Source organism: Euprymna scolopes, chromosome 17 (genome assembly GCF_053919585.1).
Source record: "Euprymna scolopes isolate OS-2025 chromosome 17, ASM5391958v1, whole genome shotgun sequence".
Lineage (NCBI taxonomy): Eukaryota > Metazoa > Mollusca > Cephalopoda > Sepiida > Sepiolidae > Euprymna > Euprymna scolopes.
Window position 1 is genome coordinate 111,495,213 of NC_136498.1, and position 18,863 is coordinate 111,514,075.

Below are 18,863 nucleotides of genomic sequence, written 5' to 3' on the forward strand. Positions count from 1 at the left end.
GGGTCGTTATCTAAATGTTTTTGGTTCAAATCGTGGTGTGAGATGTCTTTTTTTTTTTTTCAATTTTTTAAATTTAAATATTGAACCAGTGTTATTTAAGCCAGTTTTCACGTAACGTTCGTTTTTCTGTTTTTTTTTGTTTTTTTTTTACTTCACTTATTCTTAGGTTTTCATTAACACCCCCACCCCTGACCACACACCCAAAAACACCCAGATACCCACCGATTTTTTAAATTTTAATATCGAAACAGGCTTATTTAACCCATTTTTCACATGTTTTTTTTGGTTTTAACGTTCGTTTTTCTGTTTTCTTTTTTCGATTTTTACATTTAACATCGTTCGTTTGCCTTACGTTATTTTTTTTGTGTTTTTTTCTCGATGTTCTGATTACCCCCCCTCTCCCCCGCTTTATTTTTCAGATAAGTTTTAACGTTCGTTTTTCTGTTTTCTTTTTTTACTTCGCTTATAACAAACAAACCTGGTCATTGACCTCATTAAAAACGTTCACGCAGAAACAGCTATTGCTTACGTCGTCGTCACGCTCGCACAAAATCTTAACTCTACGACTTTCGTGCGGGCACCTGTCAGTTTTGTTCTTACTTAAATAAATTCAAACATCTTTCAGTAACTCATTCTGGCTGGCCGAACGGTTCATGTTTTTTTTCACGTTTTATTTTCAAACTTCGCCTCAGGGCTTACCAACTTACCAAAACTTTTTAACTCCCCCCCCCCCCGGTTTCTTTTTTATTTAAGTGCACACACACCTCGAAACACCCGGGCAATGCCAGGTATCCCCCGCTAGTAATGTTTATAAAAGATAAGTTTTTATTTATTTTTGTGTGTAAGTAAATTTTCTATTTAGATATGCATGTGTGATTTTTAGTGGAAAAATATGTTCATGTTGCTATATGTTGATCAAGAGATATCACATCAAGCAGTAAGTACCTTGAAGTATTAGTATCATTTGTAAATAACAAGGAACCTGCTTTGTTTCAATTTGGCTTGATTATTTCGGCTTGATTTGCTGGCTTGACTTAAAAATAAAAAAAAAATAAACAGGAGTGATTACTTCCAATTTTTTTAAAGTCCATACTCACGCTTCAGTAATTACCTTGATTGATTGGTTGGTTGCTTTTGTTTTACGGCATATCAACCCTTTTCAGGTTATTTAATGCCGAATCCAAGTGATTTTGAAGAACAATTTTTTAATAGAATATTTTTGTTTTTTTCAAGTCGGTTTCTATTAAACCCAGAAACCCATAGTTGGGAGCCTAACAGGTACTACTACTCCAGGTCAGAGTGGACCTGGGAGCAACGGCAATTAAAGGGTGGCTCCACACTCCCCAAAGCCTGCAAGCTGGGGCCTCACCATCGGATATAGTTTAAGGTCATATCCAGGACCGTAATTACTTTGAAGTATTAGGTATCATTTGTAAATAACAAGGAACCTGCTTTGTTTCAATTTGGTTTGATTATTCCGGCTTCATTTGCTGGCTGGACTTAAAAATAAAAAAAAATAAACAGGAGTGATTACTTCGAATTTTTTTAAAGTCCATACTCACGCTTTCTCTTTTTTGATTGTAGGTAAAAGATCCACCCTATTACATGGAAGTTGATTCGGAATTTCAAACAAACTTGATGGATTCTAAAAGCATATATTTATGTAGCACAGATGGGGAAAACGAGGAAAAAAATACGGAAATCACAATACTTAAAAATTATGCCGATTCAAAAGCATGTACGCCAACGATAGATTTTTGTCGGAATAAGTTATCCACAAATCACGCGAAAAACAAACGGAATCTTTGGAAAAAATTATCTCTGACTAAGTTGGATATGAACAGTTATATTGATGTAGATACCAAATATTTTGATTGTGATTTCCAAGGAATTGATCCAATCAGTTTATTGTTTGAATCGGAATTGACTGATTTGGAATCAGAAGCAAATAATTCGATGGATTTAAAAGATTCGGACGTAGATTCTGAACATTATCTATGTCACGATTTATCAAACACAAGTCAGTTGAGTTCAGTTTCAAGTTCTCTTACATGCAATCCTATTGCTTTATCGGATTTGAGCCAAACTGACTCAAAGACACGTGGTTATGTCCAGAACAACTTAACCTCGTCCGGTTTAGAGCTGATCAATTTAGATTCAAATGGTTACATAAAAAATAGTACCGAGTCATTCGATTCAAATCAGACTGATTTACAGTCTCATGTCTATGTTCAGAATGGCAGAAATTCATGCAGTACGATCCAGGTTGATCCTGAGATTGGTGACCTTCTTAAAAAAAAATATGACACCAGTTGATTTGAGCCGTGCTCATTTAGATTTGAGTTAGTTTTAGATTCTAATGGCTTTATATCTTAACTTGAGTGTAGAACCATTTTCTTGTAATAGAAAATTGACCTCAAAACGGATGGCAAAAGAAATAACTATTGAAGAGGAAAGAAAAGTATGCAATTTGCAAATATTAAATTGCAAGCCTAGCAGTATTTATTTATCTACTAGTGGGGGTACCCGGCGCTGCCCGGGTGTTTGGAGGTGTGTGTGTGTGTGTGTTGGGGAGGGGGTAAATCAAAACGAAATTTAAAATAAAAAACAAAAACAGCGGGGCTGCCCGGGTGTTTGTAGGTGTGTGTGTTGGGTAGAGGTAAATGAAAAGAAAATGGGTTGTTTGAATATTAAAAAAAAAAAAAAAAAAAAAAAATTGAACAAAAACAGTGCGGTTCAAAACCAATTAAAAAAAAAAAACGATGATAAACTTGTTTAGAAAATCTGAAAAAACAGCATACGTGATGGAAAAAGAAAGAATGAACTGTTTCAATAATCAAAAAAATCAAGGTGTGTGTGTTAAGGTGAAGTGGACAATGTTAAAAGTTGTGAAAAAAATCGGGGGAAAAAAAAAAAAAAAAAAAAAAAGATTCTACATCACGATTCGAACTCACAACCTTTAGATAATGACGCTGCTCTTTAACCAACTGAGCTAAGAAAGGGTGGCTGATAATGGGTCAGTTTTTATAATATTTAAACTCATTAAATATTAACTAACACAATATTTAAATGGATTCAATCGACGACGACATTGACGCATGCGTATATCGTTATCTTGTCGTGAAGGGAAGGATTTTTTTACATGTGAAATTCATTATTATGATTTCCGAAATTTCGTCCCAATAGTGTAGAAGCGCCTTAAAAACAATAAATCGAAACTGTTACGAACCGAGACGAGAATCAGACTATCACCGTCTATTTGTGTTTTATCCTACGCTCCTAAGAATCAGTTAATATGCCGGATTGTCAAAAATTTTTTTAAATATGGTTAAAAAATATTATATGTAATTTTAAAATATCAAATGATTAATTGTGTCTATTTTAAATCTAATGATCTCAATTTTAGGTAACTGAATTTATTTGAGTAAATAAGGATATATATATATATATATATATATATATATATATATATAAAATAAAAAAGGAACAAACCGTATTATGTGTTCACCAACGTTTCGTCTTTATTTCGAGACTTCCTCTGGATGAATGAGATTAAGAAACCAAAAAATATACCAGTACAAAATATTTGAAAAAGTTTCACGTGCACAGTGTGACGCAGTTCTATTTAAGAGAAACGGAAAATTGATGTTGGAAAATCAAAAAGGAAGGGGGGCTAGCGCTGTTAAAGAGAAGGAAATTTTAGTGACGTCATATAGTCGATAGTTTAATTTTAAAACTATGAACGCAAGTTTATATTCTTATTGGGAAAAAGATATATCTGTTGAAATTTAAATATAAGTTTGTAACAAAAAAGAAATGGCAAAAGAAAAAACTATTGTAAAGAAAAGACAATTATCAAATTGTGAATATTAAAATGTAATTGTCCCACACAAAAATTAGCAACATCAATCCAATCAGGAAAGTCTTGAATTGTAAAAAATTTCAAGTTAAAAAAAAAAAAAAAAAAAAAAAAAATAGTGTTAACCCAGACAAAAGATGACCACCACTTCATGGCAATGCTTCAGACAATTTTCTTGTATAAACTTTTTTTTTTTTAAATAGTCTGAATACGTTAACTTTTGAATGTAAAGTGATTCTTGTAATAGAAAAATGATCCAAAAAGAAATGGCAAAGGAAATAACTATCATAGAAAAAAGACGATTATCCAATTGTGAATATTAAACGTAATTGTCCCACACAAAAATTAGCAACATCCATCAGAATGTTGACGTTGTCCTGCATACAGTACCTGGTATTCCCGAATCGTTATCCATTTGATAACCAGGCTCAACATTGCTTAACTCCATATATATAATAAAACTGAACGTCTGTGTGTGTGTCTGGTCATGAATAGGCTCCTATATGGTTGACTATTATAGAAAACTGATCACGTATATAGGGATGGTATAATAAAATTGTGCTGTCTGCGTTCACGCCTGGCCTCCATAGAATGGAAATAGGCATAAACTTTAATAAAGACTTTTCATATCTATCTGTAAGTATACTTTGATAATTATGTTTCAGTTTGAAGATAATAAAATTATGGGGTGTTCGTTCGCGCCTGACCTCCATAGAATGGAAATATGTCACAAAGTTTAACAAGGTTTTTTTTAATATAGATCCACAAAATATTGTGATAAGTGTTTCAGGGTGAACAGATATGGTATAATAAATTATGGGGTTTATCTATTTTATTTTTACTTTCATCATATTTTGCTTTGGTTTTGATACCCCCAAATTCGAAGCTTTCTCTTTACAACCCTTCCTTTTCATAACCTATCATACTTTCATAAATCAGATTCAATTTTATGTAGGCTGTTTTTGAACCCGGTCAACGACAGGTACTTTTGCTAGTATATATATATATATATATATATATATATAATATTTTATATAGTGATTCTGGTACTTGATTGATTGTTTAGTTTTAGTTAGCTAACGTACTTCCTAACTTCTGTCATAGAGCTACCTGAAGCAGTGAAAAGGCAAATCAGTCCCTTCACTTTTATTGTTTTTCAATATTTTCTATTGTGAAGCGATTTATTGAAATAAAATATAAGAAAAAGGCATTCTTGAAAAAAATATGCAATAAAAATCAACAAAATCATACAGATAAAAATAATACAATTAGTTTTTATTTGTATGATTTTAATAACATTAAAAATAGCAACTTTTCTTTTATTTGAAATTTTATAAGAAATACGTGTTTATGAAATAAAACTAAAAGTTTTTTTTTCTTTGAATTTATGTAATAAATATATGTTTATGAAAGTATAAAAATTAAATTATTGAAATCCAAATGACAAAATTTCAAACATTATAAAAAAACGTATCCAATATTTCCAAAATCGTTGGTTTTCATTCTCCACTGCCACAGGAATTCTTGCAGATGACTATCAAAAAAACTAATTGTGTTATTTTTATTTGTATAATTTTGTTAATTTTTATTATATACTTTTCAATAATGTTATTTTATTTTCAATAAATCGCTTCAAAATAGAAATACTGAATAAAAGTGAAGAAACTGATTTACCTTATCACCGCTTCTGGTAGCAGCCATGCTGGAAGTTAGGAAGTACATTAGCTGACTATAACCATTGGTTCTTATCATGGATGTATTCAGATTCTATTAAACAGACAAATACATGGCTTAACTAAAATCAAAAAGCATGATAAACAAAACTAGACCCACGAATGTGACCTATAGAAGCCAAAAATTAATCCTACCTTTAATTGACTTTAATTCAACAAATGGACCAAGGTCACAGGTCTTCAATGAATTTGGCAAATACTGATTATTGCAACAAATAGCAATCCTATACCGGAAATCGAGTGTGATACTATTAGTGCCCCCTGTCCCCAAAAGTGTTAGGAAGTTTTAAAAAAAAAACAGGAAAAATAACAAAAAAAGAGGAAATAAGTTTATCAGCAGAACAAAGGTATAGGAAGTTGTTCACCAAGATACACAAAGAAAAGCTAAAACAAGATTGTTAATCAAGGTGAGGCAGTGATTTAGGACAAAAGGACTGGACTATAAGGGGTCAATATATACAGAGTTAGTTTTTGGAATGGTAATGAGTTTTGTGACAGTTTACAACAGTTAGGAACAGTTTACAGACATTCTAGAGTTTTTGATGGTTAAAGACAGTGTTCAGTTTACAACAGTTAGCGGCTCGAATGTCCCTTGAAATAAATTGGAAAGATTGGAGTTAAAGCTAGGCAAGAATAGATCAGACCGAGAAGAAAATTGCTGGGGACAGTTAATGACAGATAAGGTTTGGGTGTACGTGGCTTGAACCAGATCGAAAGATCTTTGAGACAGGGAAATAAATTTGTCAATCAACTAGACAGTAGATGCGGATGCAGACCTTAGCGTGTAGAGGGTTATTGGTGTTGCACACACACTCATTTTGCAAATATCAGTTGCACTGTGTTGAAGTTAGTGTTTTTTGTGTTTTTTATCTTATTTAACTTTTATACTTGTGAACCAATGTGTGTTGCCCCAACAGCCACCAATGGGAGAGACTACAACATGGTCAGAAGAGAAGACTACTACAGCAACAACATTGAGGTCGTCGATGTTGTCGAGTGCGGTAACACTTGCTATCACAGTAGGCTAATCGTCAAACTAACTGCTAAATAAGCAAAATACATGTGCTATATATAGCACAAGTATTTTGCTTATTTAATTATTAGAGTAAAAATATAAGTATGACAGCCCCTTTAAGAAATTTGTTTCTTATCGTTGAACACTTTCAGTTGAATTAAAGTCGGTCAATTTAGCTCTAATGCATAGATCATCGTATAACGATTAGATCACTGTCTGACCTAAAGAACATTTAAAATTAAAATGTTTAAATTCAACGTTATTTCACGCGGTCAATGGTAGCCGAATGGATACGGTCTTTACTAATCGAGCCAGAGATGGCTCATGCTGCTGAGTTCAAATCGTTAGACTGCTGTTAATCGTGACACCCTGCACTGAAGATTCCCGAAAGGATGAAACACTAGTGTCTGAATGTATTTAATTATTATAGTAAAAAAATAACATATATATATATATATATACATATATAAACTAATTTTTTAAATCTTCCCAATTCATTGGCAGAGCCTGTGTGTGTGTATATATATATATATATATATATATATATATATATATATATATATATATATATATACACACAGGGTCTGCCAATGAATTGGGAAGATTTAAAAAATTAGTTTTTGAAAAAACAGATTTTACCAACTTTACTATACATAAACGGTATCTACATTCTTTACCATTTTTGAAAATAAAGAAGCAATGGAAGTGGTGGGAGGGTAAACCTTACCTTCAAACATCAGTTATCATGGAGCAGTGGACAGGTGAGCATAAGGTATTAGGCGGAGGAAACCCCTTGTTTGCTTCATGGAAGTCCCTTCATGCTCAGAAATTAACGGTATGGCATTATCGGTCCATTTTTTTATGAAAACGAGGCTGGTAATGCAGTCAATGTAAATGTTCATAGTTGTTGTTCAGGTGAGCATTGTCTGAAGATAGCGGTTTCAATCCTACCCAAAGTAGGCCAGAGGATTAGTTGAACAAAACGTGGTGAGAAAACAACAACTATGGAAGGCAGTAATTACTGGGGAAACAGTCACAAGATTCAACATTTCTATCCCGTCGCAGTTAATCACCGGAAGAAGGCCAGAGGATGAGTTGGCCAAAATATGGTGAAACAGCAACTATGAAGGTGAGCATAACAATCCGCAAATAAATAAACAAATAAATAAATAAACAAACAAATAAATAAACAAATAAACAAACAAATAAATAAATAAACAAATAAACAAACAAACAAACAAACAAATAAACAAACAAATAAACAAACAAATAAATAAACAAACAAATAAACAAACAAATAAATAAACAAACAAATAAATAAACAAACAAATAAATACACAAACAAATAAATACACAAATAAATAAATACACAAATAAATAAATACACAAATTACTCATCTCAAAGAATTCCAATAAAATAATAATAGGAATGGAAATATTCGAATAACAAGTGTGCCGAGATTGTTTGTAGCAGGGGTTGCCGAGGTCAGTGGACAAGATTGTTGAAAAGTATTTTCTAGAGTCTGGAAACACAGACATCTCTCTTTGAGAACGAAAGCGAAAGAAAAGTTATTTAAAATTCTCTCTAATTTGGAAAAGAGAGAGAGAGAGAGAGGAAAAAGAAAGGAAATAAAGTCATCCAGAAATTAGGAACCAAAAAGCCAATCCCCCCAAAAAAAAACCAATAGAAAGTACAATCATAGATTTTTTTTTTCCGACTCAGTATTGTTACATGTATTCTAATAATTATTTTTTTCATATAATAAAAAAATAACCGTCGAATTGCTATTCGTTTTTTCTTGTTTAAAAATCTGCTCCTCAGCGATACAACTCTGATGACAAACGTGCGGGGAATGATAATCTGACTGAACAAAACTCTTCGACATATTTCAGTGAAATATAATGAGGTTAATACAAGTGCGCTCAATACGGAATTAGAGCAAGTTACATTTTGAATTTGTCGCTACACAGTCATGAGCATGTTTCGATCTTCTAGTATTTAGTAACTAGAAACCTCTTCAGGCAACAACGTTACTAAATACTAGAAGACCGAAACATGCTCATGACTGTGTAGCAACAAATTACTGCTCATGTAAAGACAAATTGAAAATTATATATGTAAGTATATATAGTAAAATTTTTCCTTTAAAGTTTTGATACAAATTACTGTAATCAAGAAAGTGGTTCATATCAAAAACAAAATCTTTATTATAATTAAACAGATGTTCAATACAAATTTTAATTTTCTCAAAGAGAAAAAAATAAACGATGAGAGATCAAAGACAATGTCTCATAGGAAATATTTGAGCGAAATGGATAGAAACAAAATGTTTGGAAATTAATCGCCTCGGAAGACGGAAGCGGCCCCTGAAAAGTCACATCTTTTAGCACCTGGGAATGTTTTCCCTTCACTTGGGAACCTGGAAAGAGAAAAAGTGACAAAAAAAAAAAAAAAAAAAAAAAAAAACTATTAAACTTCAGAACAATTCAATAGACTCTTTCTCATATAAAAAGAAACGGCACAAATTATCAGCAGTATCTCTTGCATTAATAAACTGTTACCACAACAAAATATGGTGCATAGTAATTCTGAACTATGTGCACACCGTCTATATATGAACACTACCTGAAACAACTTGTGGGAGAAAAAACACACTTGTTATTGAGCACGATTTTATAAACACTACAGTTTCATTGAACTAGAGTAGTTCCAAAAGTAAAGCCTCCTATTTTTTAACAAAAAAAAAAAAAAAAAGTTGAAAAGCTACAAAGACGAGAATGGTACCATTAAAATGAGCGACCTTTTGTGCTACGGAATTTATTTTTCTACATAGTCACCACCCTTCTCAATGCACTATTGCAAAAAATTCAATGACGCATCTTTGCTTCTGACACATGTCCATGACAGGGATTGTTTCTTAGACTCTAACACCGTCAATATCTTCAACAGAGACATGAAACTTTCAGATCATAAATGCATAAGTTCAGTCATCATAGTAATGCAATTTCCAATGCTCTCTAATCTATTCGGGCGGAATAAAATATAGGAGCATTACTTTTGGAACGCTCTTGGAAACCACAGCATTACAATCATTATATATATATATATATAAGCATATATGTTAATACATAATTAAACTACTTGTGATATTAATGACATAAATAAATAACATATTCTATAAATCCTATATTAGATAATTCAATAGTGTGATACTAAAAATATTTTTCTTAAAAGATACCACAATAAATATGCCATGATACTAGGACACAGGCATTACAAACTTGGAGGAATTTAATAACATAAGATGGAAAACTATGGACCTGTAAGCATAGAGATAGAAATTTTGATATTATTATGGGTTCAGCAGTCTCAGCTCAAGTTACAGATTTAGTGAAAGAAATAGTTATAGAGATGATGCATTGTTCATTACTAGATATATATGTAGAACCCTTAATTTGGGATAAACTGTGTAGATTATTCAATAAGCTAGAATAAAAAATCTCTATCAATAGAAATGACAAAAAAAAATAACTTTCTAGATGCTATCCTTAACTTAAATGACAATACATATAAACCTTAGCATAAGCAAAACCAGAAAACATTATATATCTATAAACTATCTAACTACTCCAAACAAATAAAAAGAATGCTTATTAACAATATATCCAATAGAATCTTTAAACTCTTTGCTAGTAAAGATATTTTGCAAAAACAAATCTATAAATTAATGATAGCATGTGTGTTATTTTGTGTCATGCTTACATCTTTTTTTCTTTCAAGTGACTGTCGTTCAATTGTTATGTACTTCCGTTTCTTGTAATAAATAATTTTACCAAGAATTCTTCATAAGTTTTGGTTTCAGTTTTGATTATAGCTGAAGGAACTCAAGTTATATATATATATATATATATATATATATATATATATATATAATACTTTTATTTTTCTTAAGTTTTGGTTCAAGCTGATGCACACAAGTCATATAGATATATTTTTTTTAGTTTTGAAATCACAACTTTTTAATATATAAGAATAAATAGAAAATTGACTATATTAATAAAGTAAAACTTCTTTAATTTGAACTTCCTCTAAAGTTGGACTTCCTCTCATTTGGACTTCTCCTAAACCTGGACTTTCTCTAAGCTTGAACTGTCTCATCATTGAAATTGTATTAGCATATTTGATGCGGAGTTGCAGTAAAACTGTTTACATGGTTTAGTCAGATATAGCGCAGAAATGTTAATATTGGTACTATATAATTAATGTAGATTAGCTATTAATAATTAATTTACACTAACTGTAAATTTTTTTTTTTTTCAGATTGCTATATTTTAAATAGTGTAAAACAACCCATCACAATGGCTTGCAACTCTAAAAGAAAACAAGTGACACTGACTTTACTCGAAAAACATCAAATTATAAAAAAATTAGATGCTGGAGTTGAAAAGAGCGTTATATTGAGAGATTATAAGATTGGAAGAAATACACTGTTTTACATTAAAAAGAAAAAGAAGGAAATATTGAAGGCTGCTCCTTTCTCTTCAAATAAAAGACATGTACAAAAGAAGGACTCTTCACAGACCAAATCAAGTTGAATTCGATCGAATATTGCATGAGTGGTTTGTAGCAAAACGGAATGAAGGTGTAGCAATATCTGGGCCCATGTTAATTGCTAAAGCAAAATCTCTTAAGGAAGAGTTGAATATCGCAGAAGATATGAAATTCAGTGAAGGTTGGCTTAGGAGCTTTAAGAGTAGACATGGTATAAGACAATTAACAATGTCAGGCGAACAACGGTCTGCTGATACACACGCAGCATCAAATTATTGAGACAAATTCAAGACAATAATTGCCGATTATGGTTTAACACCAGAGGATGTTTACAACGCTGATGAAAGTGGCGTAAATTGGAAGTGCTTACCTACAAAAACATTAGCCGAATCCGAGGAGCAGAAAATAAAAGGATTCAAATTAAATAAAGAAAGACTAACAGTGATGGTATGTGCTAATGCTTCTGGAACTCATAAACTTAAGCTTCTTGTCATCGGCAAATCAAAGGGTCCCCAAGCATTGAAGGGAGTTTCCCTTTTGCCAGTATCCTCTTATTCTTCACGAAATGGATGAATGGATGGATGAATCAACAGTTGTTTAAAAAATGTTTTTTGCAAGAATTTGTGCCAGTTGTCCAGAGGCGTTTTCTTGAATTAGATAAACCTGATTCAAAGTGCTTGCTTCTGTTGGACAACTGTAGAGCACATCCTCCTGAGTCAGAACTAGTGTCATCTTGCGGGAATATTTTTGTGTGCTACTTACCACCTAATGTGACTTCTCTCATCCAACCTATGGATCAAGGGATTATTTGGAATTTAAAATGTTTCTACAGAAATGATTTCATGATGAATATGATAAATAGTATCGTGAGTATAAGCGATTTTCAGCGCCATTTTACTATCAAAGATGCCATATTTTCTCTCTAAGTGCATGGAATCAAGTTCAAGCAAGCACATTAACAAAAGCATGGGGTAAATTATGCCCAGCGCCGAAGGCTTCTGAACTGAAAGAATCAGAGAATACATCTGTTCTAGAAAAAATTCTTGAAACTAAACGATTACCGATCAACCACGCTGTTCTTAAATCACTTAATGCAAATGTTGAAATGTGGGTGCAACAAGATGAGGAAACTACTGATCAATATCCTGAAGGCAGTAATGGTGATGAAAATAGCGACAGCTCCTCTTCTCTTGACCCTAATGTAAATAACCAAGAACACTCTGATGAAGCAATATCATGGATTGATGCAGAAAAGTCTATAGAGACGGTTATAAAATTTCTGGAAAAAAAAGTCTTTACTTTAGTGACACCTATGTTTTTCAAGCAATGTCACTCCGAAGAGATATAATCATAAAGAAGCTACAGAACTAAGAAATTGTAGATTTTCGTGATCGCTTACGAAATACAATGGCAGCGCCCAAGAGCTCAATCGATGAAAATAGAAACTGCAATGAGACTCATTCAATGAATAACTAAAAAAACTGTATTTTACATAAATGTATGATTTCTATAGATGATAACTTAGGTAATAAATACCTAACAAGTAAGAGTAGATTTAATTTATTTTCAATGTTTTTCTTCCTGGTAATAATATTTACCAATTCTTACTTGCAATATATCGTAAACTCAACTTAATATATACTTGAAGTATCATACAGCAATGAATTTCATTTATTATTTCTTAATTCGTAGAAAATAAAAGTTAACTGCAGCACATTTTTTTTTTTTATCATGAAACTTGAACAGCATCCTTTAATTTGAACGAAGCAGATGTTCAAATTATAGGAGTTATACTGTATATATGAAATCTGAATAAATAAAAGCATCATATTTAACCGTATTTTATGACCGGGCTATGTCAGGCATCCTTGCTAGCTTAGATAAGTATTTTTGCAGTTTTAACAAAAGAGCTACAATAATATCAGGGTGTCTCCATTTACACTGAACATCCACATAATACCAACATCAATATATTACATATGAAAGAGTCCGTTGTGGAATTTCCACAGGTCCCGTTAGTATAAATGATAAATCAATATATGAAGAAAGTATTAAATAATTAAGTGAACATAACTCATGTTTCTATGAAAGTGAAAATAAGATAAAAGATATATAACATGGCCTTTAGAAAAACTGGAAGTAGAAAAAGAAACAATAACATAAACCTTACAAATAATAGTATTAATACAAGTGAAAATACTATAAACTTGATATTGTTAATAATAAAAATACTAGTAACATGAATACTAATAATTAGGAGAAGGAAAACACTTTGGTTCAACCCTCCATTCAGCAAGCATATAAAAACTAATATACCTAAATAATTTTATAAAATTACTAGCAGTTCAGCCCGGCTTTGCTCGCGCCCTATGTACTGTTCATAGCTTTATGTGCACACATATATATATATATTAAAAAGTTTGACTCTTGTCCAGGTATCCTACATCTAAAATTTCAAGTGTTTAGACCCGAAATTGGTGGAGGTGTTTGTTAAGGTCAACTATTTCAACTTTGACCTTTTTGCTGGCAAATTTTCGCCCAAAAACTGATTAAAAAAGCTTGCTGCATGTCTGAATACCCCATATGTAAAATTTAAAATATTTAGACCAAAAGTTGGCTGAGTAATTTGATAGAAACTGCAGAGGTAAAATTTTTTTTAACTTTCACCCCTTAACATTTATAGTTTTGGGCTCAAATGAAATTAAAAAGTTTGATCCATGTCCAAGCAACCTACATCTAAAATTTCAAGCATTTAGACCCAAAATTAGGGGAGGAGTTTGATAGAGTGTTCAAAAGTCCAATTATTGAATTCTGACCTCTTGACAGCCAAATTTCTGTCCGAAAACCAGTTAAAAAGATTTTCCCAAATCTTAATACTCCTTATGTCAAATCTCGAGTCTGTAGACTGAAAATTGACAGAGTAGTTTGGTAGGGAAATGCACACACACACACACACACACACACACACACACACACACACACACACACACTGACAATTTCACTTTTATAGATATATAGCTTGACAATAATTTTTAGGAAAATGATACACTAAGCAAATCACTTAATAAAAATACAAAGGTGTCTTACCATACAATGATAAACATAAAAAAAATACAATCATATACTCAAACTAATCCATACTTAAGAAACTAAAGCAGAATTAATATGAACCAGGACAACTTAAAAATGGAGAAAAAAATATGTTGTGTATAAAAAAAATTGTGTTGATAAGAAAGGTCTTGATTCATGTGCGTTTTTTTTTTTTTTTTCACATAAGAGTCACCACATATCAAGGCCACGAGGCCACTCAGGGATAAGGGTTAATGAGTGTACAGTAGTCAATGGGATAATATTGTAGAAATTGTTAGTAATGGAAATTTGGTAAATTGGATTACTTAAAGTGATGTTTCACCACACCAAGAATTTGCTTACATTGGACTTGAAGACGACCATATTGTAGTCAACTGGAAAGCAGAAAAACGGAAGACAGTTACACAGGCGTGCAGTTCTAAGAAAGAAGCTTTGTTCATGGAATCCACGTTTAGGTTTAGGCACAAATAACGAGTGGGGGAAATTATTGATAGTGGTTTTAGCTAAAAGAATGTTTTTTGTAAAAGTTTGTCAAGGGGGGGGGGCATATATTGGAACTTAGATGAGCACTTGCCATGAAAATAACGACAGAGCAGAGACAGGCACTATGAGAAAGAGGTTGCAGGGAAGAGAAAAAGATATCACCCACTTAGCTACAAAGTCTATTTTGAACTCTGTCAAAGCAGAATAAGTTGGTTTTAGCAGCTCCTGCCCAGATGTAGCAACAGTACTCGATACTAGGATGTTTTGGCTCTAATACAGGTAGAGAATTGCTTCGGCAGTGCAATATCTACTGGAACAGTATAATGATCCAACCGTTTTTCTAACAATTTTGGCAATTTCAGATCAGGAGTAAAGGTCAGACCAAGATGCTTGTCAAAACATGGAGCCTCCCCAAAACAAGAGTCATTCATTTTGATTGATGCCAGATGGGAGTCAGAGCATTGATGATAGAAGCTTGGTTTTAGATGCACTAAATTTAACCAGCCACCCCTTTCTCCATTGCACCACGTGATCAAGATCAGAGGAAAGAATCAGAGAGATCTTGCTCATTTACGGCCTTTGCAATGTTGGCATAGATGATAGTGTCATCAGCATAAATGTCTACGAATGATCTTAGAATGTGATTTGGGAGATGATTGATGTAGATCAGGAATAGAGTTGGGCCCAGGATGGACTTCTGAGAAACTCCAGCATTAATACTGTGAGCTTCTGACTTCTGGCCACCAACCACTACTTTTATGAATCTATCAGAGAGAAATTATTTAATAATTGAGAATACATTTCCAGTTATACTGTAGCTGGAGATCTTGGGGAGTAGACCTTTATGCCACACCCTATCAAAGGCCTTTGATATCTCAAGAGCAATTGTCATAGAAACGAAGCCTCCATCAAGAGATTCACTAATCCTATGAGATATAACAGTACATCTGCTGTAGATCTGGGAGAATGGAAATCATATTGCATGTCACTGAGGGCTGTGTGACACTCTTGACAAATTGGTTTTCCACAACGGCTGATGGGGCCTAGCTGTGCAAAATTACAATTGATGAATTATTATATACTTGTATGCCAACACTGGGGGTTGAAACAATTGTACACAAGGTGTTACCAATAAAAGACCAACATTTTGAAAAAAAAAGTAAATACTTGAGTATAAATTGGGTAGAATTTGATTATTTAAGGAGTATCACTTTTTTTTTTTTTTTTTAAATCATTTTGTTCTAGCTGGAGATGGGGCATCCTACCAGATACCAGACATTCACACACCATCTCATACATTCTAACCAAGAGATCTTTTTTTTTTTTTTTTTTTTTACACAGTGATCACCACTTATCAAGGCCCGGAAGCCACTCAGGGATAAGGGTTATTGCAAGTACATTACGTTAGTGTGGAGATTTATTTAAGTGTTTACTTAAGGGGGCGGTTCATTAGGAATTTGTTAACGTTGGACTTGAAGACATCCAAGTTGTAGTCCGGTGGGAAGCAGGCAGACGGAACAGAGTTCCACAGGCGTGCAGTTCTAAGAAAGAAGCTTTGTTCATGGAATCCGCGTTTTGATTTAGGCACAGATAGAGACTGGGGGAAATTTTTCACAGTGGATTCAGCTAGACGGGTGCTTTTCGCTTTAAGATTATAGCCATTCCTTTAAATGCAATTGTTTGAATCTCTCTTGCACTTGGTTCATCTGGTATATTTGCCAGGTAGTTTTTGAAATTCTTTTTCATGAGTCTGGTTGCTCCTAAAATTACTAGAATGATGGAGATCTTAAGATTCCAGTTTCTTTCCGTGCCATACAACCACATGCATCCTCAAGTGTCTTAGTGACGATTTCTCTGAACTAAAACAACACTGGAGACTGAAACAATTGTACGCAAAGTTTTACCAATAAAAGACGAACATTTGAAAAATGAGTAAATACTTGCGTGTCTATTCGTTTCGAACAAAAAAGGATTAAAGACAGGATTTTTTTATGTAATACACCAAAATATGTAGACTGGTCAAAATTTCCTAATATGTGTGTACATATGAAAGACTTACCAAATATCTGTAGGAATTTAGTCTAAAAAGAAAATCAAGTCAAGAGAGCAGGTTCGGATAAGAAGAATACTGATTGCATGTTGTTACATCACCATTCAGAATGAAAAGGTGGAAAAGAGGAAGTGAGCTTCCGAGTCAAATTCATTATATAAAAATGACAGTTGTTTGTTTTGTTTTTTATTGTTTTTTTTCCTATCATTTTGTTCTAGCTGGAGATGGGGCATCCTACCAGATACCAGACATTCACACACCATCTCATACATTCTAACCAAGAGATCTTTTTTTTTTTTTTTTTTTTTTTACACAGTGATCACCACTTATCAAGGCCCGGAAGCCACTCAGGGATAAGGGTTATTGCAAGTACATTACGTTAGTGTGGAGATTTATTTAAGTGTTTACTTAAGGGGGCGGTTCATTAGGAATTTGTTAACGTTGGACTTGAAGACATCCAAGTTGTAGTCCGGTGGGAAGCAGGCAGACGGAACAGAGTTCCACAGGCGTGCAGTTCTAAGAAAGAAGCTTTGTTCATGGAATCCGCGTTTTGATTTAGGCACAGATAGAGACTGGGGGAAATTTTTCACAGTGGATTCAGCTAGACGGGTGCTTTTCGCTTTAAGATTATAGCCATTCCTTTAAATGCAATTGTTTGAATCTCTCTTGCACTTGGTTCATCTGGTATATTTGCCAGGTAGTTTTTGAAATTCTTTTTCATGAGTCTGGTTGCTCCTAAAATTACTAGAATGATGGAGATCTTAAGATTCCAGTTTCTTTCCGTGCCATACAACCACATGTGTCCTCAAGTGTCTTAGTGACGATTTCTCTGAACTAAAACAACACTGGAGACTGAAACAAGTGTACGCAAAGTTTTACCAATAAAAGACGAACATTTGAAAAATGAGTAAATACTTGCGTGTCTATTCGTTTCGAACAAAAAAGGATTAAAGACAGGATTTTTTTATGTAATACACCAAAATATGTAGACTGGTCAAAATTTCCTAATATGTGTGTACATATGAAAGACTTACCAAATATCTGTAGGAATTTAGTCTAAAAAGAAAATCAAGTCAAGAGAGCAGGTTCGGATAAGAAGAATACTGATTGCATGTTGTTACATCACTATTCAGAATGAAAAGGTGGAAAAGAGGAAGTGAGCTTCCGAGTCAAATTCATTATATAAAAATGACAGTTGTTTGTTTTGTTTTTTATTGTTTTTTTTCCTATCATTTTGTTCAAGCCGGGAATGGAGCATCCTATCAGATGCCAAATATTCACCAGCTGTCTCATACATTCCAACTGAGAGATCTTTTTAAGATTCTAACTGTTCCTTTAAGTGCAATTGTTTGAATCTCTATTGCACTTGGTTCATTGGGTATGTTTGCGAGATAGATTTTGAAATTCTTTTTCATAAGTTGGGTTGCTCCTATAATTACTGGAATGATGGAGAGCTTTCTCAGATTCCAGTTTCTTTTTGTATCATACATTCATATTTATATTTATTATATTTATTGGTATTTATTTTTATGTCATACATTGGTGCTTTTTATATAGAAGTAGAGATATAAGGGAGAGCTGGATAACTTTACATTATTATTTTCAATGTACTAAAACATTAACTGATATTTCTTATTGCTCTTAGAGTCTATATCAACTGATCTCTAATTTTTATGCATCTAAAACCAAACTTCTCTCTTCCCATCACCAACACTCTGATCCCATCTGTCTCTCATCTTGAGGAAGCATCATACTTTGAAAAGTTCCAGAACTGACCTTCACTCTTGAACTGTAATGGAACCCACACATCAAATCCGATGCCAAAGTCGCCAGAAAAATGGTTGGATTATTCTATTGCTTTAGAAGGTATCTAACTCCTGATTCGATCCTCTACCTGTATATGAGCCAAATACACCATAAGATGGAAAACTGTTGCCACATCTGGGGAGAAGGTGCTAAGAGTTCCCTTTCCTGCCTAGAAAGAATGGAAGACTATGGAAACAATGTAACCAGTGCTGTTGTTTAGCAGGGGGGGGCATATGGTTGTATTACAGCTAAATTGATTATTTAAAGATTTTAGC

At 33.0% G+C, this 18,863-nt stretch overlaps 2 protein-coding genes across 2 annotated transcripts in view; one reads left to right on the plus strand and one right to left on the minus strand.

Moving 5' to 3' along the window:
* The window catches only part of LOC145296884 (uncharacterized), a 175,686-nt gene extending 172,959 nt beyond the window's left edge, over nt 1–2,727 (plus strand). The window contains exon 19 of the mRNA XM_080143030.1: nt 1,585–2,727. Within this exon, the coding sequence (XP_079999156.1) occupies nt 1,585–2,316 (732 nt within the window). The 3' untranslated portion in view covers nt 2,317–2,727. The remainder of the gene's footprint in view (nt 1–1,584) is intronic.
* A 6,064-nt stretch (nt 2,728–8,791) lies between these two features.
* Nucleotides 8,792–18,863, minus strand: part of LOC145296885 (uncharacterized) — an 87,608-nt gene continuing 77,536 nt past the window's right edge. The window contains exon 4 of the mRNA XM_080143031.1: nt 8,792–9,027. The gene's annotated coding sequence lies outside the window, so the exon portion shown is untranslated. The remainder of the gene's footprint in view (nt 9,028–18,863) is intronic.